Raw genomic sequence first — 25,408 nt, forward strand, 5'->3', positions numbered from 1 at the left:
GTCTTTGGAGGAGGAGGAGGAGGAGGAGGAGGAGGAGGAGGAGACCGCTATTTGTGTGTTTATCTGATTTCAGTCAATCAATTAGTCAAGGATTAGGTGTTATATGTAGAGATTGAGGGGTTCATACATCGTCAAAGCCGATTTGTTTGAATACCGAGGTATTCTCAGAACTGTGCTGTCGTGGCTGTTGACTAAGACTGCTTTGGAAACGCTGTGTAGAGGGGTATGTAATTTTGCGTAGTTGGTATCTCGCTGTTGAAACCGTCCTGGATGCTTGCGACGCAATCTGAATGTTCCTCGAGCCAGAAATCAAGCTGCTTCGTGCAGATGATGAAGCTCGAAAAATTGAGTTTGCGCTACGGCGGGCGATGACGCCTGGTAGATTGCCGGACATTTTATGTAGATATAAATCCTGGGGAAAGGAGATGGAAAGCACAATGGTTGATCGTAACTGAGATATTCCAAGATGAGGTGGTTGAGTTAAGCTTCTCCATATTTGTCAGGAGTCTCCCCCCACTGGCCGCTGATGTCAATCCGATTTCGCCGCTCCGGCTCCCGTGTTTATCTACATCGCAGAAAAATTCTATGTGTGAACGACTGATCATTTCAAAATAACTTGATTGGAAAATATGTACTGAATTGATATCATCATCCCCAGAAAAATGTATTAGTAGTTGCCCTTTTGGTATGACACGCGAGAGAACAGTCAAAACGAGAAGAAAGACTCGCTTGCGTGTCTAAGTCTCTATATAAGTAGCTGTCGCTGCTGTTGACTCAGACGCAAGTAAAACGCCCCATTGCAAAATAGAATTATTCATTAATTAAAACGTGTGTGGCCATCCTCCAGCTCTCGACTGAGAAGATTGCTCATGTTATTACAACAAAATGCCCTGGTTCTGCCTTGCTTGGTCGCGAAGGTATCGGATATAAAAGCTCGAATTTATATGTATCAAGGGTCGTCATTTATTTTTCCCGGGGAGTGAAGGTGAGATAGCAGTCATCCTACATATGTTTAGTATATATAACATGTTCCTTGGAAGAGTGAACATACCTGGGGGAAAATAGTGGCAAAGACCTTAATCTCCTCGGATTGAGGAGTGACTTTATGCGTCCAGTCAAGGTGCATACTAGCCTTGCCAATTAAACCCATGAGGTTATGGGTGGCATATACCTGTCCAAGACAGTAGTGCGGGCCGGTTCCGAAAACTAGCCAATTCTTTGTCTGATTCTCGGCGGTACCAGTGATCCAACGGTCGGGGATGAAGCTGTCAGGATCTTCATAAGCCTCGGGGTCGTGAGTCGATGGGTAGACCGATGGAATAATCATAGAGCCCTTGGGAACAGTGTAGGTGTCCGTAATAGGGAAGTCCTTCTTTGCGACATAAGGGACCATGATGACAGGTGGGCGGTAACGAAGACATTCCTTGACAACCGCACGGGTGTAGGTCATGCTTTCCAGCATATCCATGGTCAAAGGAGCGTTGCGGTCGCCGTTTCGCAATCTGTAGTTTTCCTCACGAACTTTGTCGAGAATCTCAGGGCGGTCGGCCATGATCTGAAACAGCCAGGTACAAGCCGCACTGGTAGCATCTTGGGAAGCAAACAGAAAAGTGAACACAGTTTGAGCGATTTCGTAGTCGGTAAAGTCACGAAGAAGAGAAGCAGGCTTCTCGGAGTCATCCACGGGGATACCTTTGGCGATCTTCTCACGATAAGCAGCAGATTCCATTTGGAGCTTGATCCAGCCATCCATGATACAAGTGATTTCACCACCAGCGGCAAGATAAGCTTTGCTCTTGGCAGCACATTTGGCAAACTCGACCATGACCATATCAGCAGCCTTCTTTCCATACCAGGTCTTTGTGAATGGGATGATAATAGGGAAGTTGACAAGCTCGAGAGCGGCAGTAATCAAAAAGTAGTCATCGGCGATTTTCTTAACTGTCTGGTCGTCCATGTGGTCTCCAACAAATGTCTTGCAAGAAATGGCAGTCATGAACTCTCGGAATTCACCCATAAATTGGACGGGCTTGAGATCATTCTTGCGGGAGACTTCGGCCCACTGCTTGAAGTACTTGTCGTAAACTTCATCTTGACCAGGTAGGTACAGCGAAAGAGCGTGGCGGGKAAAAARGCCGTTCAAGCCTTTGCGGAATTCGACGTGGGCCTTGCCATCCAGAAAGACCCAATTGGTAGGGCCCAAAAGCTTGTGAGCGGCGTCGACGACACAGGGTTTAACGAAAGCGGGAGAGTTAAAGATCTTGCGAGAGAGATCGCGGCTGGATGCGATCACAACGAACCTGCGCGCTTCCGTATTAACGATGGACAACAGCAGACGGCCCGAAGTCAACTTACTTGTGGAACACGGACACACAGCTCAAGGAACCGCTATTCCACTTGGCCTTGTATTTGGTGAAATTGGGAAATACGGATTCGAGGAAAGGGCCCATGAAAGGGATTTTCATGGACGGGCCGACGATCGAGCCTTTGAGATATATGTATTTCACTGCCCTTGTTAGATTGTGGAAGCATACGCGACTAGTAGGTCGTATATAACACACCTTGATCGTAGACAATCGCTGCAAGAAGCAGGTAGAGGAGGCCGCTCCAGATAGTGAGGCCACTGACAAAGGAGTACAAAGCACCAGAGGGGTTGGCGAGTTGAGCAATGACACTGGCGTCTGCCACCGGGGAGGCAAAGCTCCCATTGAACTCGACCATGACGGGCTGCGGGATGGTGCTGACAAGTCGAAGAGACGGGTTTGCCTATGTCTGTCTGGGGGGAGTCGCAGATGACACAAGGGAAATGTTGGAGTTAAAAAGGCAAGCGCCTCGAGAGGAAATGTAGAGTGGAGAAGAAAAGGAGTCGGCCGCGCCAAGCCTTGAGGAGAGCCGGCAACGCTGCACGGTTGTATCAACTTTCTACGTAGCCCAAAACTACCTAGTAAACCCTTAGTTTTGCGAGTCTAAACGCATCAGGAATCAAGGATAGATCATTCTCTTGTTACTTGGAGAGAAACTGACCAATGTTATGGTCGTGATTACCGTCTTCGTGTGGAGTGTACGTTCAAGACTTGCATACTCGATTGTACTCTGTACTTTGCATCACTGTCCCCCTCTATGCTGTTTTGTAGCGATTTTTAATATTTACACTAAATTGTTTTGCAATTCTGTTTCATAGTATACACAGAACAGATCTGTAGCACAAGTTGGCGATTGCGTACACACCATGTGGTCAGTAAGAAGCATCAAGATGGGGTGATTCGGCATTGGACTTTCCGGCCGCCTCAGGGCTACATGCATCACATGGTGTGAGCTTGCCCTATCAGGTCCCAAAGGCTCAAAACCCCTGCCGCTAGCCCTAAAGGAGCAAGGGCGGACCCTGATTCAGGCCTTGGAAAACCCGAGTCATGTCTAGACCTCTGTCGTACGTACATTTCACTGCGAACTCCCAGTCTGGCTAGACAATATTGATTGTTATTTGTTATATGGTCTTAACGCTAGCAGAAATAACATATAACTATAGATTTAGGCGCTCCTTATCTGCCTAACGTCTAAAGCCGAACCAGCCACGGCGCCCCTCTGTGCTTGGCGCTTCTTCTTGTTCTGTTCGCTCGCGAGGATATTGAATGTAGTTCCATGCAACGTCCAGAAACAGTGGCTTGACGGGAACTGCACGCATCTGGGGCGGGAAAGGAACAAGTTTATTGAGGTCGAGGCTCTCTACCGCGTATTCGTCCATTCTTTCAATTAATGGCAACTGGAAGCGCGCAAGGTCCTGCTTTGATTCGGATAGTCTATCAAGACTGACCAAGCCTCGGTATTTTGCTTCGAATCCCTGGGATATCGTAGCAAGAAATGCAATCTCCTCAGCTGAGACATCTAGCTTGGGTGGACCCGCGCTTGCCGTAACACCTTTGCCGCTTTTTTGGATAGCGGCGGCAAGTTCACTACTGCGGGAGAATAAAGCAAGAGCATTTTTAGTGTTTTCTTGGAATGAATGAGAGCGGCCGATAGCGAAACACCTGTAGCATAATCATGAGCAATTAAAATCAATGGGGGCATGATTGAGCGAGAGCCTACCGCAATGCCCGGAAGTAGTTGCGTTTGAGTTCGAGCTCCTCCACAAAGTCAGTGTCGCCTGCAACACCGGGCAATTCTTGTACAAAGTCCAAGCTTTGCAATACAGAATCATATAGTGTCACCTTCTCACGGAGTTGTGACAGAATCTTGCCGCCGCTCTCCTGACGAGGCGTCTTTCGACGTTCATCAGCCTTCGTCTGCTCACTATCCAGCAACAACCCATCATGTTCGCCGCTTAAAACACGGTTTCTACCCACTCTCCAGCTAACGAGGGAATAGTTGACCGCAGTCCTGGTGACCTGCAATGCCTGCATTCTCCGATCGCCCCTGTCCACTCCTTCGTTGGTGAGGTCGTCAATGGCCGTTTTAGTGGCATCAACAATTTCTTGACTGGCTAGAATGACATTGTCGTAAGCCGCAGCTTTTTCCCTGGGCGATGCCGAAGGCCGCTCCTGTAAAAATGAAGAAAGCTTAGACTCAGCAGCGGTAGCAGCTGCAAGCGCTTGTGCTATAGATGCGTCTTCGATGGGCACCGAGCGGGACCTCCAGGTAATAGTCTCAGGCAGTTTCTCAATTTCACCATCCGCCAGTCTTGTAGTTCCCGCAGCGTCCACAACCAAACAATTAGGGTCAACTTTCTCGAGCTCGGCACGAACGTCGTCGTCTCCTGGAAAACTTTCAATTGCGAGCGAGGGTAGAGGCTTGTTGCGGGATATCTTGAGTTGGTACGCGGCGTAGCGGAGGGAAGGATCAATTGTGACCGATATGATTTCACGATATGCCTCCTTCCTCTCTTTCTGGCTTAGAGCAGAATATATGATTCGGGCTAGACTGAATTGCCGAAGGCATTGATCCCATTTCTGCTTCTCCATGTGTAATCCGCCTGACAACAGAGCGAGGTAGGCACGGGCCTCTAGAAGGTCGATATCTGATGCGCCCGAGAGAGACTGGTCTTGCAGAACAGAAACGAGTCTTTCGGCATACCGAGACGCTTTGTCCAATCTGCTGACTATGTGTCGTCGCGTAGGTCCCATAACGCCTTTTGCTGACGGATCGGCCGAGTGGACAGCTTTCATATGCATTGCCTGTGCCCATGCTCGCTCGGCGCTTAGGATAAGTAGATGGGCAGCTCTTTAACAAGTTAGCATTGGCATGAGCTTTGAAACAGTCCCACACAGAGCTCAATGACATTAAACATACTGCGGATTAGAAGAAACATCTTCAGTAGTTACAGGAACTTCAGAATTGAACTTTCGACCTTTGGGGGTTGTGCGTCCAAGCTTCTTCCGAATAGTGTGCAAACGACGTGACGTTTGTGCGCGATATATGTTGTAGTCCCCAGAAAGGAGGGATTCTTCCCTGCGCGTGAAGAAGAGATCTGTGATGTCCATCTTGCTGAAGAATGACGGTCTTACTAACAATTGAGTCTCAACATGGCGGGGAAATATCGGTGCTGGCGTCTGCCGTCGGGTGTGTGCTCGGGKAAAGGATTGGCCGGCGCCGGGGACAACTTCTGACTGCGAAGCTCTAATATCAAATTGTTTTCCAGAATGAATTCAATGGCATAAGCTGTGTACAACATCTCTCTTTGCTTTTTATTTCTTTGGCTCTTTCTTTGTTGTAATTAATGTCTTGATCGCCAGATTCATCAATCTTTAATTTTTTTTTACAGCGCTCTTTCATCGCCGCTTTTCCGAGGTGCAACACGTGAGTTAAATCCAAGCTGTCTACGTTTTTCATTCTAACTGATTAAAACAGTGGTTAGACTTCAACAATCTTCGATATGTTCGTCACATTTTCTCGAAATTGTCGCACATGAGATCGTTTCCGCACCTACGTGTCCGACCGAGTAATGCTGGAACGAGCTGTAGGATGTCTCGAGTTTGCCGGCCAAGGCGTGCTGCACAAATACGGAGGCGTTCTTCGCAGCCAAAGAACTCTCGACCCTACTTTCTGGCAGTACCAATTCTCTGATGCCGACTCGAGCCTTTGGCAAACTGGATATCATCATGAGCCCAATTCCGGTCGACCGACCCCTATCTCCACTCAATCTTCGACCGACGTATTCCTCGACTTCCTCTACCCTCAGAAATGTCTTATTAGCGCCGCCGTATGGGCTTCGAAGACGAAAGGGGGAAACGCCAATATTCATAAAAGACGCCGGGCTTCCAAATTCATGAGGAGTTACTCTCAAGCGTCTCGCTCTCGCAGCCGGCCTGCAGTCCATGTACCGTCCCAAACCAGCATCCCACGACTTTCGAGACGAACACATGCCTCCGCAGCTCCATATAATTCACCTGATACTGAAGACATTAATGCCAGCTTGGTTTCACGGACCAAGTTACATCGAGATTACGACCGGGCATGGATTTTATGGGAACAAGGCGATATGGATCCGAAGTCAAGATTTCGTCTCATGGTCTGGTATTCTATGTCGGACAGGGCCTTCGATATCGAGCGAGCCATCAGCCTGCTTGAAGGAATTGATCCTGATAAACGCGTCGCGAAGGACTATGAAATTATGATCCGGCCTTTACTTAAAGCAGGTCATCTTTCTGCCGTTGAACGTTTATGTGAAGACGCTGTCGTAAAGGGCCTTGAATTAGATGTGTGGTCTCTGGCCACTAAGATCGCTATTCAATCCTCAAAATGGCCAGAGTTGTCATACATTTGGAACAGAAAGCATGAGGATCTAATTAACGTATTGTCGTCTATCTTAGCTTCGGTCAAGGGGCTGCCTCATCATCTCGACTCTTTCCTTGAATATCTCGAGAATAGTTCGGCAACCTCTACTGATGTACAACTCGCTTCAGATGCGCTCGATTTTGTGTTCAAGTCCGATGAAAATATGCGTGATATGATTGCTGAGACTGCACTGTCTCTGACTCGGAGATCGGCCATTTTGGGTTTCCTTCAACAAAGTCACTACGACGCCGCCTTTCAGACTTTGCTCAGGATTGGAACGCGTACGAGCAGAGTACTAACGATGGTTCTTTATCGGAATTTTCGGTGGCATTTGAGTACAGCCAGGCCATCCAAAAAGCTCCTTCAACAACTGCTGGAAATGTTGGCCGATATGAGGACCCATTATGGTGTTCAGTTTCTCCTTGATGAGTTTGCACATTTTTTCAAACAGCCGTCGATAGGAGCATGCAATGCCGCGCTCCTCGCCTTCTCTCGATCAGGTGACGTCTCAAAAACACAAGAAACATTCAACAAGATAGTAGAGCTATATGGGACCTCCACAAAAAACCCCAAAGTTAACCACAAAACGCCGAGGACTCCGAGATGGGTTGCACACCTTATCTATGCTCATGCAATGATGGCTGATTATGAATCAGCGGAACGCGAGTTCAATAGAATCGCACGCATTTACAAAGTAGACCAAAGTCGATATTGCTGGAATGCTCTCATTTTAGCTCACGTCAACGCTCGCAATACATCTGGGGCTTTTGAAGTGTGGCGTCGGATGCACCGTGGGGGCTTTAAACCAGACTGGTACACATATGGTACTTTGATGGGCCTGTGTGCCAGATTGGGTGATGTGGAAAATACCATTGCGCTATATCAGATGGCGGAGAAAAAAGAAGGCAAAATGCATGCACCTTTGATGGATGCGGTAGTCGAAGTTTATTGCCGAAATCAGCGTTTTCAGGAAGCCGAAGAGTTGGCAGAAAGGTGTCTCGCTACATCTCTGTCTGGTTCGCGCACTCGAATGTGGAATGTCCTGCTTTGGTCGCACGCCTTTCGAGCAGATATCGACTCGGTCTCTCGACTTCAAACTCGTATGAAAGAAACAGGGATAGAGTTTGATGAGATGACATATGCTGCTATAATGCTCTGTTTTGTCATGATCGGACAACCCCATTCAGCTCGGCGCCTTCTTCGAGGCCTACAGCGAGGCCGAAAAATTCAGGCCACTGAATTCCATTATACCTTAGTACTTTATGGCTACGTTCGACAAGACGACCGGGATATGATTTATCTCATCAAGAAGGAAATAGAGCAGAGATTCAAAAACCCCGGCCTGAGCGCTCGCGCTCTTATATTGAGGTCCACTCTTCAGAGGGACGCTTTCGTGCTCTCATCTACGGGAGACGGTCAAGAATCTGAGTATCGTCTAGCAATGTCCGAGGATCTTCTGTTCAATGCATTGATTAATTTCGATCGGCGACAATTCGGCAACAAGTACCCTCGCCCTGGAACTGGCAGCTTACCCGTGCACGAGGCGTTCCCTTCGGTGCTCTATGAACCAATATTACAAGCTTATAGTGCGGAAGGAATGCATGATCGGACAGAAGAGTTGGTTAGAGAGTATTCAAAGACTGTTGAAACCGCCCTAGCTTCAGACGAGCGCACTTTCATTCCCTCTTTACGCTTCCTGGCCGTGTTGATGGAAGTGTATTCACAGGCTGGAAAATTGGAGACAGTCCAGAAGTGTTGGGAACTGGCATTGAAAAGAGCAGGGAAAATGTTGAAAAGAGAGAGTGTTGTAGCAGACATCAATGCGGGCAATCTGCCAATACCCAAGGGCAACGTCTCTCTACCTAAGAGTCCATCTCAGTTAGCTTCAAACAGCAAACCCCAATCAGCTTCTTATGATGGGAAGGAGTTTTCGGATCAGCCAACAAGCAGTTCAGAAGCCCCAGCGTCCAAGTTTGCCAGCAAGCGTGACAAAGATCCCGTATATCCAGCAGAGGAAGATATTATCCCATCGCAACGTTTCATATTGTCGCGACACTTCTCCATTTATATGGCAATGGTCGGAAGAGCCGGTCAGAGTTCAAAATTATACGAAATTGTTGAGGATTTCCAGAAGCGCGGATTTTCCATGTCATCTGAGAACTGGATTGCTTACGTGAAGACACTTGCTACAGCAAACACAGCATCTGAGCAGCTTGAGGCTTTTTCTACTTTTGAGCGCATCTTCATGCCTTCTTTTCCGGGCTGGCGACTGCTAGCACGTGGATCTCATTTGAGACCTCCAGGTGTTCCCAACACGATTGATCTGTTGGACAGATTCCCAAAAGGCAAATTCCCAGAATTGATGGGCAAGAAAGGGCGTCGATTATGGGGAAAGTTAAATCCAACATGGATGCGACCCACGTACAGTGTCATGATTTATCTCGCAGCAACGTTGAAAGACTTCAATGAGAGAAGTCTTACTGAGGGAAGAGAGCAACACGATACTCTTGCATCAGTAGCGCCACGGACGCTGGAAGCCATTGCAGCGATGCCATACCTACGCGAAAAGTATCAAGGTGTTCTCCTCAGAAATCGAGTCGATCAGGGTGATCCTATGCCTCAGCCACGTGTAAGATATGCGTGGAGTGGTGGAATTTTGGGCGTTGGTGGCAAGTCAAGGCCTCGCGAACCCCTTGAAGAGGCTGAGGCACTGTTCGAACAATCTGAGCCTAAATCTGATCCGAGTGAGCTTGAATCCGAGATCCTCGTTGATGATAGCAGCGAACCCGAGGAGCACATGGAAACGACTGACCCCATAATTGCGCCGGAGGACGAGCATGATATCGAAACGGAAATCCTTATCGCATCTAGACGCCGTGAACTGGGCATCGATCCTCTTCGAGAGGAGGAACGTTTAGATAGAGACCGCAAGTGAGGTGAAAAAAAAAAAAAAAAAAAAAAAAAAGCGACTTTGTGCACCACAAGTAACTGTTCTTGGACAACCAGCGCTGTACAATAATCCTGTAAATATATGCCAGGTATACTGGCGCTCATGTATATTGATTTTCCTTTTTGTTTCTGTGTCATCCACTTCTCATTTAGCGGTGTTTGCATTTGGGCATTGCATCGACTGTGACAGGCTCCAGACCATGTATACTACTTACTATGATCGAGAAATACCTTAAGAAAGATGACATGTAAACTGACAATTACTTTCATATGCTTCCGCATAATTCTTCCTTACAAAGACGCGAAAATATACAAAACGGGAACTCGCACGCTGACTGGCTAGTCTGGCACGCGACCTCGACGCGTCTCACGCGTTTCAATTATACTCTATTTGGACTAGCGCCAAAAACCAACCCTTTGAACCTTTGGCAGGACCTCACTTACGATCTTTTCTCCAACAACTCCCCATCCCATTTTCGCAGAAGAAAGACCTTCAATTCTCATCGTTCTTGTTTCTTTTCCACCACGGAACGTTTGCACTCTGCGTCTGGTTGGATTTCTTTTTCATTTCCGACTGCGGCTTCTCCTCGCCTAGAGGATCAATTCTCCCACTATGAGCGAGTTTCAATTACCAGAGGATACTGCGGAGGATCGCGTGTTGGCGGCCACCGAGTTTTTAGATCCTAGTAAGTTTGAGCGAATTCATCTGCATTTCGAGACTCTGAGATTGCTAATCATTTTTGTCATCTTCCAGCCGATACCCGTGCTCGAAGGTGCGTCCCACTCGACTGATCATCGACATGTACGGAACGACAAGTTACTAACTCGACGGGATAGTTACCGCGCGGATATCGTGTTGATGCTCAATAGGGGTTTTCGAAGATTGACAGTGAGTAGACTGGGCGCAGAAAATAACATTTTGTCGACTCTGGCTGACTGGTCAACCTGCAGGTCAGCATCGATGAGATACGATCGCACAATCGAGACCTTGCACAAGGGTATGCTGGCCACTGATATAAAGTGAGAAGTGAATGCTAACCTTTCCAGTCTCCTTATGTCCCCGTTTGAATACACGGAAGCATTCAACAAAGCCCTGAAGAATGTCATCAAGACTCTTCCCAACCGGCCAGCACGGGAGACAGCCGAAGATGTGGTTAGTATGCCCTGTGGACTGCCTATGAACAATCGCTAAGATTTATAGATGTATTACTGCGCATTCATTGGCGCTTTTGGTGAAAACGCTTGCAATCCCCGAACGCTTAGTTCCTCCCACCTCAATCGCATGATATCTTTCGAAGGTATCGTCACAAAATGCTCTCTCGTTCGACCGAAAATCATTCAGAGTGTTCACTATAGCGAAAAGAAGAACAAATTCTTTGCGAGAAAATATAGGGATCAGACTATGACAGCTAGTGGGGCCACAAGCTTGAACGTGTATCCTCAAGAGGATGATGAGAAAAATCCTGTAAGAGAACCTCGAATGTCCGTCCTCGATAATTTTCCATGCTAACGGTTTTTAGCTCACTCTCGAGGACGGCTATTGTACGTTCATGGACCATCAGACTATTTCGATCCAAGAAATGCCCGAGAGAGCACCCGCTGGTCAATTGCCCCGAGGAGTGGATGTCATCTTAGATGATGACTTGGTCGACCGCGCAAAACCTGGTGATCGTATCCAGTTGGTAGGAATCTTCCGCTCTTTGGGAAACAGAGGCGCAGGATCGGGTTCCTCGATATTTCGAACAGTCGTTCTTGCGAACAACATTATTCAACTATCTTCAAAGTCTGGCGGCGGAATCGCACAAGCTACCCTTACAGATACCGATATCCGTAATATCAACAAGTGGGCGAAAAGCAAGAAGACCAAAATTTTCAATATGTTGGCCCAATCACTGGCTCCCTCTATCTACGGGCACGAATATATCAAGAAGGCCGTCTTGCTCATGCTTTTGGGTGGTATTGAGAAGAATTTGGACAACGGCACCCATCTTCGTGGTGACATTAACATTTTAATGGTCGGCGATCCATCCACCGCCAAATCACAAATGCTACGTTTCGTCCTAAACACTGCGCCACTAGCAATTGCCACTACTGGTCGAGGTTCATCAGGTGTCGGTCTTACTGCAGCTGTGACCACTGACAAAGAGACTGGTGAACGAAGGCTTGAGGCCGGTGCTATGGTTCTTGGCGATCGCGGTGTTGTCTGTATCGATGAATTCGACAAGATGAGTGACGTTGACCGTGTTGCAATCCACGAAGTCATGGAACAGCAGACTGTCACAATTGCTAAGGCAGGTATTCACACGTCGTTGAACGCTAGATGCAGTGTTATTGCAGCTGCGAACCCAATCTACGGCCAATACGATCCTCATAAAGACCCTCACAAAAATATCGCTCTACCCGATTCGCTGCTCTCTCGTTTTGATTTACTATTCATTGTCACGGATGACCCAGAAGACAAAGGTGACAGACTGGTTTCGGAACACGTACTGCGTCGACATCGCTATCGCCAGCCAGGTGCAGAAGAGGGTGTCCCGGTTCGCGAAGGAGCAACTCAGACTCTCGGCGTCGGAATAGAAGAGTCTCAAGATTCCAACCAACCCACAGAGCCCCTGGAGAAGTATAATGTCATGTTACATGCTGGCATGGCAGCAACTAGCAAGAACGGCAATGTCGAGGTGTTCAGTCTACCATTTATCAAAAAGTATATTCAATATGCAAAGACTAGAATCAAGCCTGACTTGACCAAGGGGGCTGCAGATCATATTATTGCCACTTATTCTGCGCTTCGAAATGACGACCTCACTGGTAACCAAAGGAAGACGTCTCCCATGACTGCCCGTACACTCGAAACACTGATTCGTTTATCCACTGCTCACGCCAAAGCTCGTTTGTCGAATCGTGTGGAGGAGAAAGATGCCAAAGAAGCCGAAGCTATTCTACGATTTGCTTTGTTCAAGGAAGTCGTTGAAGATTCAAGAAAGAAGCGGCGCAAGGTGACCACCTTCGACTCCGACGAAGACTCAGATGACGACTCAGAAGACGAGAGCGAGGAACCCTCAGAATCTGCTTCAAGCAGACAACCCGGCAGGCGAGGCGGTCTCAGATCTACTGGAACAGTTGACGATTCAGCCCCCCTTGAGTCTGAAGCTCCTGAAAGCAGCTACAGAGAACAGCGACAATCTAGCCGAGCCACACGACAGACACATACTGAATCCCAGATGTCCGTTGCCTCGTCTCTTCCTGCTTCCCAGCTTCTCCAGTCGCAGACAGATTCTCAGGCTAGCTCGGTTGCGCCCATTCAACCGGCCCGACTAACCATCTTCCGTCAAACTCTCGGACCCCTGATGGGTCAAGTATTCGCCAACGAAGACAGTGCGGATCTGGAAGCCCTTATTGGTGCAATCAATACCGCTATCAGGGCAAACCAAAGCCTGGGTGAGCGTAACGTCTTCCAGAGGCAAGAAGCTATCCAGGCTTTGAAGGCAATGAATGAGAGAAACGAGTTAATGTAAGTGCATCTCAAAACAAGCGAAAGATCTTATCTGTTCTTTACTAATCACATAAACACAGGTTCCTTGAGGAAGACGATACGGTCTACAGAATCTAATGTCAGCTCGTAAATGTTGTTAATGATCGGTTTGGAGATACATGGAATGGCGATTGGTCTAAATGGTGTTCGGCGTCTCATATCCTCACTTCCATAGGTTGTCTTGATGTTTAACGAATGTATTCATGAAACTAATCCTATAACACATCCTCGTAACCCATTTTCCCAAGTCATGTCTTATAGATACAATGATTTTCTAAACCAAACTAGACAAAAATTGCCCGAAATTTGTATCTCGCATCTCATAATCGACGCTGCAACAACCCACGTAACCAACTCATTAAGTGATTTACCCGATCTTCCTCGACAATATCCGCGCCAAAAACGTCATCAAACAACTCCCCAAAAAGCTTCATATAAGTCTTTGGTGGCTTCATGGCCTTGCCATCTTCTTCCCCTTCTTGATCACTGCGTAACATTTTCTCAAGATACGTTCTACCCCTTGGCAATAAACGCGATAATATGTCCCCATCAACATGCATGGACGAAGGCTTCTTGGCTTGAGGCTCGATATCAGCCCATGTCCAGCGTCGTTTTCGAGCGAAGAGGAACGGGGATAGAGTGGAATCTTTGCTGCAGAGGTTTTGGAGGAAGCGAAGTAGACGCCATTCTTGCTCGGTGAGGATAGAGATGCGGTAGATTGCTCCATCCATTGTAGTGCCGTATACCACTGCTGTTGATGAGGATAGAGGGCCTTCGCGAGCGTTGAGGCGAATGATTGAGACAGGTAGTTGCGCCTCGGCAAGCGCGGGAGAGATTATCTTGTCCATGTCGGTGACGCCAGCTGCTGAGAAGGCGCTGACTGTGCCCCCTCTGTGACTGACGAGGGTCAAGTCATGTTCGCCGCCGATGTATTGATGCGAAAGGCTCTCGTGTCGCACCCCGTCTTGAGCATACAGCTCCAATTTTCTACCTACCACTTGCAAAATCACGAGCGACTCTCTGGCTGTGCTGACATAGAGCAGTGTATCGCGCACTGTAATTGAGACTCCAGGGGATGTCAATTTGAATCTCGCCGCGGCGGCCCATTGCTCACCACCATTTGGTAATCGGGGCGCAATGGGGATGATATCGTTTCCTGCGGCTACCATGATGGTTGAATTGCCATATGCGGCGATGGCACGCACGGGCCCGTCGAATGTATGGATGTATTTCAGCGAGCAGTCAACTTGTTCTGGATTCGCCGCGTTGCGTTTGGCGTTCAGGAAGACTACTCGCCCACATTGCTCTTGCGTTTTTCGCGCAGTTCCAATCACGAGTAAGTGGTATTTCTGTCCACCGGTTTCGGGAATCCAGTCGAGTATACAGGTAATCCGCTCGCCGGACGAGCCAACTAGTTTTTGAGCGTGCGAGGAATCGGATGAATCAAGGTTATGTTGATGAGACAGCAGGTGAGAATTAGAAGCGTCAAAATTCAGGAAGTTCAAGTGAGGACGCATGTAACGCTTGACAATGCTCGTTGCCGGATCGGCCACCGTTTCTATTTCTAGTTCGGATGTGATGTATGCGACAACAAGACACTTGAGTTGTTCCGAGTATTGGATTCTATTGGCTGTACCAGGTAATTCAATCATACGCGGTACAGCTTTTGCTCGTTGGTCAAGGGTACAGACAAGAAGCTGGTTGTCGCTGATACAGATCAAAGGTCCACCTAAAGTGTTTGGAGAGGAATCCTTGGAGACATCCACAATCGTGAAACATTCAATGCTTTTTTGGGCATAGGTAGACTAATTTCATATTTAGTGCATGTTCAGACTTAGAAGCTAATCAGTCACTCACAGCATTCTGGTCAGTAATCCAGATTCGTTGGAGATCAAAGTCAGATGCATTGCCCCCCATTATATCCGATATGCGCCAGAAGCCCATGCCACACGTGGCCAGTATCGTGTTCTCTTTTCTCAGGAGCTTGACTGATGTCTGACCAAATCTCTTTGCAGTTCGTTGCTTGATACCTAAGCACGCGTTAGACGAAAGGTGCTGATAGAAAGAAGGTTGATGGGGGACTGACTCATAGGATTGGAGACGATTTCAAGAGAGATAAGCAAGCCACTACGAAGGCCACAGTAAAGAGCCGCCTTCTCCAATTCAGCCCAATCGACCAGAGCCATGCTCTCTATGGCCTTGGACTCATGATCGTGAGGCAGATTCAGCATGTACTCGCCAACATAAACTATCTCATCCATATCAACCCGATAATAAGCAATACGGCCATCACTTGTGCCGGTAAAAATGTATACACCATCCTTCAATTCCTCTATCATTATGGAAATAGGCTCATGCTCGATTTGAAGTATTTTGCCTGTGAAATTGATATCGAGAAAGCCGTCGTTCAATATCCCGACTTGTATACTCAGTCCCTGCTCAGATCTGAGGGCAATGGCGACTAGTCCCAATTCTCCATTAACGGCGGCAACAAACGCAGTTTGATCTGTTGAGAACTGCGATACACGGTTCGATTCTGGTTCACTAAGTAGCACTGAGTGTACGGCTTGCGGTGTGACTTGCAACATAACGGCGTGAGATGTGTAGCCTACCGCTAGAGTTTGTACTGAAAGGTCGAGGGATAAATTCGAACCATCAACAGCATATATCTCATCATCACCACTAACACTGCGTGTAAGATGCATTAGCACTGAAGAGAAAGGATCGGAAATTAAGAAATAGGATCCGTTTTGGAGATAGTCCGGTATGACCCAGATTGCCTGTATTGAGGTAAAGTCTTCCAAAGGAATGTAAATACCAATTTGGGCCTCGTAGCCATGTCGGAATTCATATACGGTGCCACTCTTGTTTGATGAGGCAGAGGATACATAGAGATGAAGATCGTCGCTCAAATCTTTTGTCGCGTCAGTCTCATATCCAGCCTTCTTCTGACATGGCGGCACTATGACCGTATCGAATACAGGCGCCCAGTTAACAAATCTCTGCACACATTCTGGGTTCTGCCTTGCAATTTGAATAAACAGTCCTCCATGCCCCGTGCTACCTCCTGCGATGAGAAGATCGCCCCCGTGGCTGGGGTGGTTAAAGTCAATGGTATCAAAAGCGGCATCAACTTCGCAATCTAATTGTCCAATCACATTGATGGACACGATTTGGCTTTTGTTGTCTATTTCAACGTAGGTGAGACGTCCGTCTTCTCTACATAAGAAAATGTCATCATGCAATTTGTCATATTGCGGGTGCCTATATGGACGAGCCCACTTTGCCCATATGGTTGGAGTCTTTGGCATCAGATCAGAACAACGCTTCTTCACGAGCTTGGGATCTGTACCCAGAGGGTTCCGATTAATGATTATAAACGAGGGCGTTATGAGCAGATAATTTGATGACTTTGTAAGAGGAATGAGCAGATTCGGTAATCTGCAAAAATCTGGAAGTGGAGTGCTAATTGTTTTTTGTTGAACCTGTTTCAAGCCTTTTGCGGTGTCCCAAATGTAAAGCACGGAATGGGTACGAGAACCTCGAGATACTATGAGGAGAAGGGTGATGTAGTCTTTCTGGTCCTGGGGAGATAGAAAATCCATGAGTAATATGTGGCCTTCTAGCCGATAGAATCGCTCCTAAATCGTGTTAGCAAAAGAACAAGCTCAAGATAGAATATCTTCACATACCTCAGCAATTGGTGTCAACGTGCCCCCTTTGATTTGTGACTGGAGCTCCTTTGATGGCTTGAGCATGAAGACACCAAAAAACTCAGAGGCGGCGGCGATTGCAACGGCACGAGACCTGTAATTTGAAAGTCATTAAACTTTGTCTTAGAATATGGTGATGTGAACACTCGTTACCTCGGATCAACAGCTAGATGACGCCCAAATCTCTCAGATATGCTCACATCGGATGGTAAAGCTCTGCGGAAATGGATAAATCTCACATCGTCTTCACGAGAACCGGTTTGACAGTACAGAAAAAGCAGTTCCCTCGAGTCTAGTGTCAGGGCTAGAATATGACCTGGCAGTGAATCATCTGGTCCATTGTCTTCTAAAAGATTTTGCTGGGCGTCAAATCTAAAGTCCGATATCTCTGGAGTTTTCTGAACAATCTTGACCGTTTTTGCAGCAGTTATATTGGCGTCGAAATCTGAACTGACCATAACATCTTCCAAATAGGTATCTGAGATGATTTCACGAACGACCAAGGACCTTTCATAGACAAAGACGACATCGTTATGGCGCCTGTCCCGCAACCGAGCAGGCAAGGCGAATTGGATGCTCGGACTAGGTACCAAGGTCTGCGATAGCAAGCCGATTTTTGGCCTTGCAAGGCTCGTGATATCTGACATCTTATATAATTGGGCCCCGGTACATCAATCTCATGTAGATTGGGAGGCCTGTTGGGATCAGTTGCATTAAGCTTGTAGCAACAGACCAGAGATAAGGAGACAGCCAAAGACGACTTGTCTCCTAGATTATTCAGAAGTCCTATAGACTGTAATCTCAGGGGGCTGAGATGATGCCATCAACCCGGTGGCTCGTTTTCAACACCGACGAGGTGAAGAACGAGGAATCAGCGATTAATTAATGCCACTGAGAAATATCAAGACCTTAAGTAATGGACAATATCGAGCTTTGTATCGATAAAGATCCCATTGCTTGAGTGAAGTCGAGATGAGAATGTTGTGAGGCAGGAAGAGCTCGAAAGGGTTTGGCGGGGCCTTTCTGCAGCTAACTTCCCAAAAAGTTAGCGTGGTAATATTTCAGTTTTAGCATTGTATTAAGCGTATTTGAGGTATTAGATACGAGCATCTCAACTTCAATTTCTTACAACCACTCCCTACTTTCGTCGACTACATCTACGGATCAATACAAGAAGATTTTAGAGCGAGAACATTAGATTATATGTCTAAAAATATGGACAATCGCACCAAGCACATTCAACGCAAACCAGAAAAGCGCGGCGATGAAGTCCGTTTCGAGACAAATATGACCTCAGAGTTGCCATTGCTTCCTTTCCCAAATCCTTATGGGAATATAAAGAACAGTCGAGACCGCTGCGCCCAAAATCCAACTGATATCAGTCCCGTAGCTAGACCCTGGTATTGCAGCAGCGATAGGACCAATCCACCAAGTCTGACTCATGGCGACAACTGAGATGACGGTACCGCACACCCAGGCCACGCTTGCTGCGATGCCGTATGGCAAGCGAGTATGATCATTCCATACACCAAGGTCATACTCATACTGTCTTCTCCAGATAAAGTGCTCTAGAATAATGACCATGCAAAATGGCACCAACCAGTATGCACATACGAGAAGAAAATCTTCTAATACAGCCTCGAAATGGTCTCGAAGCGCCAATGCAATGGCAAGAAATGCGATACTTCCGACCATAGACCAAACAAGGCGGGGTACAATGACAAGTTTCTTTGTAATCATCTGCATGCTCAAGCCTAGCGAGTAAATGTTCGTTGTTATGACAGCTGCTGTGGACAGGCCAATGAGGACTTCAATGAAATATCCGAAGCCCCGTACTCCGGGGTTTATTCCTTCATATACAGAGCCGAAGAGCCCACCGAGACCATGCTGGCCATAGGCCGTTTGGAAGCGTGGATCGGTGTTCATGACCAGTGTGCCGATGGCCGCTCCAAGCAATTCGAGTAGAATTTGACTCGACAAAAGACCGGCATAAGCCCAAGAGAAAATCACAGAGGACTTGGTATCTTCACGCATGTAGACACCATAGTCCGCTGCAATTGGCGCCCATGCAGCCTGAAATCCGATAATAGATGTGCTAAAAGAAAGAATGTTAGAGGCCTCGAGAGATCCACTACCCCATGGCACGTTCACAAAGTGGCGCGCACCAAATCCTGCTGTTATGATAAAGCAGACCAGCATGACCATCCAAGAATATCTCGAATAAAAGTGTAGCACTTTATACCCGAAGAGACCAAGAACGATAGCTATGATCCCCACGATGATAATGGAGGCAATCATTGGAATTCCGTGGCTACCTACATCACTCAACACTGCCGCACCCGATATACAATTGACCACTCCCCAGCCGACTTGGTTTATGACGTTGAGAATAGCCAGAACCTTTGCGGGCCACCATCCAAAACTGTATCGCGGAATGATCATGGTGCGGAGTCCGAGTCTCGGGCCTAGGGTTGCTATCACTGCTGGGAAAAGCCCGCCGAGCACGTTGAAGAAGATAATTGCGAGGAATGAATCCCACCATCCAAGTCCAAACGTCACGGGTCCGAGAAAGCCAGTTGCCAGAGTAGCAGTGTTACAATTCGCAGAGAAGAAAATCGTGAAATAGTCGCGCGGATGTTGATTTGTACGAATTTCCTCCGGTATACGTTCTATGCCAAATTCTTCAGCGCCGATTTTGTTGGACCAAGAGCGTACCTTGGTCCACATTGTGTAGCGAGAAGAATCGCCATATACTGGCTGCATCTCAACATCTCCTTGTGTCGAACTTCCATCGTGCTCTTTGGCGCTATTGTGTGTATCTGTATAGGGTAACTTTTCAGCTTGAAGCCCCTTATGAAAGGTCGTTTTGGTATCCATATGGCTCAAGGATCGAGGTGCAATACATTGATTAGAATTGTGGTTTCTTGATTGTCCCCATAACAGCCGCATCTATATGCGGAAACTCGGTGATATTTATCCATGTCCGTATTCGAGGAGGCTGGCGTGTTGGAACGTACGTAGATACCTGAATCATAGGAGAGGCAAACTGAGGGAGGAGATAAGGGAACGAACTTTATTTCAATCGTTATCTCGGTGGATAAAGCACGTTGTCTTCTATCTCTTAAAATCTTCGCATAGGGGGCATCCATCGCTCACCAACCGCCGTCGGGGAACTCATCTTTATCCCCCGCAACCCTAACCCATTCAGCAGCTCATCTTCGCCGCCGATTTTGTCTCTACTTCTTTTACTTTGCCGTCAGCGTCGATTTCGGAAAATCGCCATTTTGGATAAGGGCTAAGTTTCGGAATGAGATTCGAATTATACTTTGACCAATTATGTCACCTGGTGATACCATCCCGGCCAACGAACGAGATAAGTCTCCTCGAGGAACTGGTGATGTTGAGGAAAACACGGCTGACTTCGACCAATCAATTCATCATCCATGACCTGTATGTGTAAGAGAAAATGATCCTTCAGAGATCTGATCTGCAAAGTCATTTCGATTGGGAGTGCAAGCCACTATCATGAACAATGGATACGAAAAACAGCCACACAAACTCTACGGAGTATGATATCGTGATACTTGGTGGTGGTCCTGTAGGACCTCTTCTTCTTGCCAATCAGCTAAAGCGATTCGGGTAACAGCTTGTTTACTAGAGAAGTACCAAAAGGAAGAGCAGGACCAGTATGGGCGGGCTATCGCCTTGTTTCCTAGGACCTTGGAACAACTGCATCAACTTGACCTCATTGAGCCCATGCTACAACCGGGGTTTGCTTGTCGGACCAGTGTGACCTACAAGGATGGAAAAAGAATGTGAGCACGAGTATATCAAATACATATGAGTCTTGTTTACTGATATGAGAACGCACTGATACAGACTTCCCGGACGAGTCTGGTATTTCATGGAAGACATCAAAGACACTACCTACGATTTTATCTTGGTACTTCGTCAATGTTTACTGAGAAGGTTTTGCCCGAGAAACTTAACAAAGTAGGCGGCGAGTACTACCAAGGAATTGAATGTATTGACTTCATCCTAGATGAATCAGTTTCGATGGATGACTATCCTGTCACGTCAAAATTTGTTGACAAAGGTACCGGTAAAGAGTTGAATTTGAAAATTTTTACCATGACCTCATCATCTAGTGTTATTTTCCGGCTCTGAATTGTCTCCAAATCAAAGATTTTATAGAAACCGACGACGGGCGAAGTTGTGTTCGACGACATACGGGAATACCACTCGAAGAAAGCAGGTCTTCAATGGATCCGCATAGACGGGCTCATTGAAACCAACATGCCCCTTGTGCGCTCGTACGGGTTGGTTCAATTTCGTACTGAGTATCAGGCCTTGCTAACGTCCAACGATAGAGCGATAGAAAGCAAGACCCACGGAAATGTGCTCTGGGCTACCCTCGATCATGCTGCTACTTGAATCGGCTTTGCCTATACTGCAGATATTTCTGCCATGTATTCTGATGGTGTGACACAGGAAGTAGCTGAGAAAGAGGCCATAAATTCTATGAAGTCATTTGATGTGAAGTTCAAGGAAATTCACTGCTGGACCCTGTACGTTCTTGTACATCCATATCCCAATGACCACAAGTAAAAGCACTCATACCGCTTTCATACAAGTACACAATCGGCCAAAAGATGGCAAAAGAGTTCTCAATTCGAGAACGCACAATCTTATGCGGTGATGCCGCTCACACCCATAGCAGCGTTGCCGCGCAAGGCCTCAACACCGCTGTCCACGACGCCGTAAACCTAGGTTGGAAGCTCGCATTGCAAACCCGGGGGATAACAAAGCCGGAGATCCTCCAAACCTACAACGAGGAGCGCAAGCTTGCTGTCAGTCAGCTTATTGAATACGATAAGGATATATCTGTTTTGATGACACACAAGTAGCCTAAGTGGTATGAAGGGGATCCTACCGCTGACCCTTATGTTATACTTGGAGAGATCTCTGAAAAGGCTGGATCATTCAACATCGGGTTGGAATTTCCTATCCCATAAACATGGTCAATCAAGCTACTACCTCTATTCTCAAAGTTGTTCCGGGGAGTCGAGCACCTGACGTGGAATTGACGATGCCCGGGACTGGCCGAAAAGTGTCATTGCACGACGTCACCCCTATTCTTGCCAAATTCTGGTGGATTGCTGTTTTCGCAGGGAATACTATTTCTACAAAGAACTCTCTACTCGAATTGAGAGAGTTCTTCGAGAATAAGACTCAAGGTATCCTTTCAGATGAATTTACTTCGTGGATCACCATAAGTGCCATCAACGGGTATTCTCCGTACGAGACCTTGGGTACGCAGCCAATTGGAGACACCTTCTTCGACACCTCTAGCTCGACTCATGAAAAGTTTGGCTTTGATTTAGAGCGGGGAGGTATTCTCATTCTTCGACCGGACGGCCTAGTAGCTCATGGTGGGCCGATTGATGGGCAAATAGTGAAAGACTACTCTACGAAGCTCTTTCGGAATCAATTGAGTATTTGGGTATTTGATTAGTGAATAAGCCAGATTATTTATCATCTTGTTTTCTCCAAAAAATGATAATTGACTTGAACTTAATATGAAAAGTATGAGTTTCCTTATGCGATTAACATTATAGGTAGCTTAGCACTTCTACCTAGGTAGACATTCGATGTATAAAGCMATTTTATATCCAGAATACTCAAATAGCTATCGTTTCACCAGAGTAACGGTACGAGCACATCAAACAGTGAAGGCATTTGAGGTCTTACGCAATTGCCGCTAGAAGCTCGTGTCGACGTATCGGCGCTTTGGTGCTTTCCACCGGATTACATAGTACAGTGGGTATGAGAGTACACAACCTTAACCTTTATACAGACCTCGATGCCATTGCTGCGGCGAGTTTCTTTTAGGAGAGAGGTGAACAAAAAGAGCTAATGAATCTTTGGCTATTAACTAATCTCGCCTCGTTGAGCTCGCAAAATATCATACTTCAAAGCTGCCCCCATAAGTACTTCTGCTCCCAGTATGCAATCCTCTGGACTACAATATTCATCCGGAGTATGACTCATTCCATTTCGTGTCGGCGTGAAAACCATGGCTGTTGGACATCTCTTGCTAACATTACAGCTGTCATGACCTGCACCGCTTGTCATGTGTCTCCAGAGACGTCTGTTTGATGGGTTTTGGTCTGCCGGGAGAGAGGCGCAAACTGCTTCTGCAGCACTCTCGACAGCAGAAATACAGTCCGGATGGAATTTCACTGCTACGTTCTCAGTGAGTGTTTCCCAGCTCACATTTACGCCTCGCTCGCTGTCTTCTGTGGCTATTTTTTCGAATGCTTGACGGCATTGTTCAACCATGCTAGAGACCTGCTCATCTTGAGGGTGACGAACGTCCATCGTGAATTTTATAGTATGCGCCATGGTATTGATACTTCCAGGTATCGCTTGGAAGATACCGGTTGTTATTAGCCCCGAAGCAGATTTGGCGATTTGATTTGATGCAGCAATCATTTTCGCCGCTGCGAGAAGAGGGTCTCTCCTAGCAGATAAAGGCGTGGTACCAGCATGACAATCTTGACCTTTAATTGTTATCTCAAACCAGCTATATGCCTGGCCAGCGGTAACCACACCAATCTTTTGTTCTTCATTCTCAAGAATAGGGCCTTGCTCAATATGAAGCTCAAAATGGGCACCGATTGGGAATGCCTTGTACGATGCCGGTGTCTCTCCTAAAAATCCGATGCGAGCCAACTCTTGCTTCATTGTTTTCAGCTCTGGGCCTTGGCTTAAAGAAGCCACTTCTCGACAATTCCAGGCAGTTTCGAGTGGAACCACATCGGCCCAGACGCCAGACGAGACCGTCACCATGGGAAATCTTGCCCCCTCCTCGCTTTGAAAGTTGTAAGATTAAATCAGACAAGTTCAGTAGAGCAGGAAGAAGGCTTACTTGGTCCAGTTAACTAGCCCGATAGGACCCTCCGTTTGGTAACCACTTTCGTGTATAGTACGCAATGCTTCAAGGGCAGCAAGAACACCCAAAATGCCATCATATCGACCGCCCGTAGGCTGCGTGTCTAGATGAGAGCCCATCATGACAGGTGGTGCTGTCTTGTTTCGTCCCGGTCGAACAGCGAATATATTTCCCATCTGGTCGACTGTCACCGAACACCCCACGGCCTTGACCTGCTCAATCAACCATTCGCGAACTTTCTTATCATCGTCATCAAGAGCCAARSGAGCCATTCCGGTCTCTGTTTCGTGCCTAATACAAATTAACTACATTCAGATACATGCCGCGAAATGTGTTTACTCACTCTCCATAACGATGCGCCTTTCCGAACTCGCAGGTTGAATGGATCGACTCCATCAACCGAAGTGCGTTTATTTTTGTGGGCGCTTGCATGGCGTCGCTAGGCCCTAGCCTCCAATTTGAGAATGAAGACTGTAAGGAAAACCCCCAAATCTTAGATTGTAGCACGGAAGGGTGAGGCGTGTTGATGACTGTTCGAAGGAGCGAGCGCATTGGGTTGGAAGTGAAATCCTCAACTTGGCTCGAATAAGAAACATACGTATGTGGAAATTTAACACATCGAACAACGTCTACTTCATATATCGTTATCGGCCGTTGGAGGAGTCGGTCAAGGTCACTCATTGGCGGCCAACGTTTAGGTCTGTTTAGGTCTATTTCGCCCCACAGCGTCGGCCGTGAAATGATTGTCGGGGGAAATTAGGGCATAGCAAGCACAAAACATGTCGAGATGAGTCAAGCCCTCGATATCTAGATTTTAGTCGAATGACAACTGCCAGTCAAGTCGTATTCGGATGAATGAGGATGAATGGGAACTGGAAGATATACGAAAGGGAATAAGTTAGCTATATATCTTTATATACTGAAAACATGCTACAGAACTAAATCTACAGCAGTATCGAAAATGAGGCCTATTCTTAACAATCTCAAGATACCTTCTTTTCCACACGCAGCCGCAACGTCCTATACGTGATTGTTCGCGATCAGAAGTCGGCTGTAGCCAGTCCGACAGTTTAGCAATTACAGAAGAGGCGTATGGTCAATCAACGATGAGACATGATAGAAGTGGTTTGCTTGGAATTGAGTATGATGTAGTTGTAGTATGTTTAGGCCGGGCTGAGAGGGTGAAACAAAGAAGTAGGCAGTAAGCCTACGCCTCCAGCGCGCGCACTACATTCGTAGCACCAATGTAGCCAACAATAGTCCACTCTTATATTGACAACTTGAGGCGATGGGAACAAACCAAGCAGCTTAGGGAAGCCATCCGGGAGCATCAGGAACTTCATGTTCACTGGGACTTTTCCTCCATCCATACGTGGATATGGAGATCAGGACGCTCCAGAAGCTTCTCAACATGATGGCAATCCTAGAAGCTCGACACCATAGAAACGTTGGAGGAAACTGTCTAGCAATAAGATAGTTCTGTAACTCACT

General features: G+C 47.0%; 8 protein-coding genes across 8 annotated transcripts; 3 read left to right on the plus strand and 5 right to left on the minus strand.

Annotated features, from left to right (window-relative positions):
• Nucleotides 1–963: 963 nt before the first annotated feature.
• Nucleotides 964–2,721, minus strand: BHQ10_010056 (uncharacterized protein; the record flags this gene model as incomplete). The annotated part of the gene is made up of 4 exons (XM_040872644.1): nucleotides 964–1,002; nucleotides 1,052–2,300; nucleotides 2,356–2,506; nucleotides 2,562–2,721. 4 exons carry the CDS (start codon nucleotides 2,719–2,721, stop codon nucleotides 964–966), a joined length of 1,599 nt encoding a protein of 532 aa, XP_040738558.1.
• Nucleotides 2,722–3,547: 826 nt separating this feature from the next.
• On the minus strand, nucleotides 3,548–5,474 carry BHQ10_010057 (uncharacterized protein; the record flags this gene model as incomplete). The annotated part of the gene is made up of 3 exons (XM_040872645.1): nucleotides 3,548–4,025; nucleotides 4,084–5,214; nucleotides 5,284–5,474. 3 exons carry the CDS (start codon nucleotides 5,472–5,474, stop codon nucleotides 3,548–3,550), a joined length of 1,800 nt encoding a protein of 599 aa, XP_040738559.1.
• Nucleotides 5,475–5,935: 461 nt separating this feature from the next.
• Nucleotides 5,936–9,703, plus strand: BHQ10_010058 (uncharacterized protein; the record flags this gene model as incomplete). Its single annotated transcript, XM_040872646.1, has 1 exon — nucleotides 5,936–9,703. The coding sequence occupies one exon, from the start codon at nucleotides 5,936–5,938 to the stop codon at nucleotides 9,701–9,703; it is 3,768 nt and encodes a 1,255-aa protein (XP_040738560.1).
• A 627-nt stretch (nucleotides 9,704–10,330) lies between these two features.
• Nucleotides 10,331–13,327, plus strand: BHQ10_010059 (uncharacterized protein; the record flags this gene model as incomplete). The annotated part of the gene is made up of 8 exons (XM_040872647.1): nucleotides 10,331–10,403; nucleotides 10,472–10,490; nucleotides 10,555–10,606; nucleotides 10,669–10,715; nucleotides 10,765–10,870; nucleotides 10,919–11,182; nucleotides 11,238–13,228; nucleotides 13,291–13,327. 8 exons carry the CDS (start codon nucleotides 10,331–10,333, stop codon nucleotides 13,325–13,327), a joined length of 2,589 nt encoding a protein of 862 aa, XP_040738561.1.
• A 242-nt stretch (nucleotides 13,328–13,569) lies between these two features.
• On the minus strand, nucleotides 13,570–17,609 carry BHQ10_010060 (uncharacterized protein; the record flags this gene model as incomplete). The annotated part of the gene is made up of 6 exons (XM_040872649.1): nucleotides 13,570–15,054; nucleotides 15,107–15,279; nucleotides 15,336–16,468; nucleotides 16,532–16,890; nucleotides 16,942–17,056; nucleotides 17,116–17,609. The coding sequence occupies 6 exons, from the start codon at nucleotides 17,607–17,609 to the stop codon at nucleotides 13,570–13,572; spliced, it is 3,759 nt and encodes a 1,252-aa protein (XP_040738562.1).
• Nucleotides 17,610–18,255: 646 nt separating this feature from the next.
• On the minus strand, nucleotides 18,256–19,689 carry BHQ10_010061 (uncharacterized protein; the record flags this gene model as incomplete). The annotated part of the gene is made up of 1 exon (XM_040872650.1): nucleotides 18,256–19,689. The coding sequence occupies one exon, from the start codon at nucleotides 19,687–19,689 to the stop codon at nucleotides 18,256–18,258; it is 1,434 nt and encodes a 477-aa protein (XP_040738563.1).
• Nucleotides 19,690–21,614: 1,925 nt separating this feature from the next.
• BHQ10_010062 (uncharacterized protein) lies at nucleotides 21,615–21,977 on the plus strand (the record flags this gene model as incomplete). The annotated part of the gene is made up of 2 exons (XM_040872651.1): nucleotides 21,615–21,812; nucleotides 21,870–21,977. 2 exons carry the CDS (start codon nucleotides 21,615–21,617, stop codon nucleotides 21,975–21,977), a joined length of 306 nt encoding a protein of 101 aa, XP_040738564.1.
• A 916-nt stretch (nucleotides 21,978–22,893) lies between these two features.
• Nucleotides 22,894–24,349, minus strand: BHQ10_010063 (uncharacterized protein; the record flags this gene model as incomplete). The annotated part of the gene is made up of 3 exons (XM_040872652.1): nucleotides 22,894–23,836; nucleotides 23,894–24,208; nucleotides 24,261–24,349. The coding sequence occupies 3 exons, from the start codon at nucleotides 24,347–24,349 to the stop codon at nucleotides 22,894–22,896; spliced, it is 1,347 nt and encodes a 448-aa protein (XP_040738565.1).
• Between the last annotated feature and the right edge of the window lie 1,059 nt (nucleotides 24,350–25,408).

Source organism: Talaromyces amestolkiae (assembly GCF_001896365.1).
Source record: "Talaromyces amestolkiae strain CIB chromosome Unknown scaffold29.1, whole genome shotgun sequence".
NCBI lineage: Eukaryota > Fungi > Ascomycota > Eurotiomycetes > Eurotiales > Trichocomaceae > Talaromyces > Talaromyces amestolkiae.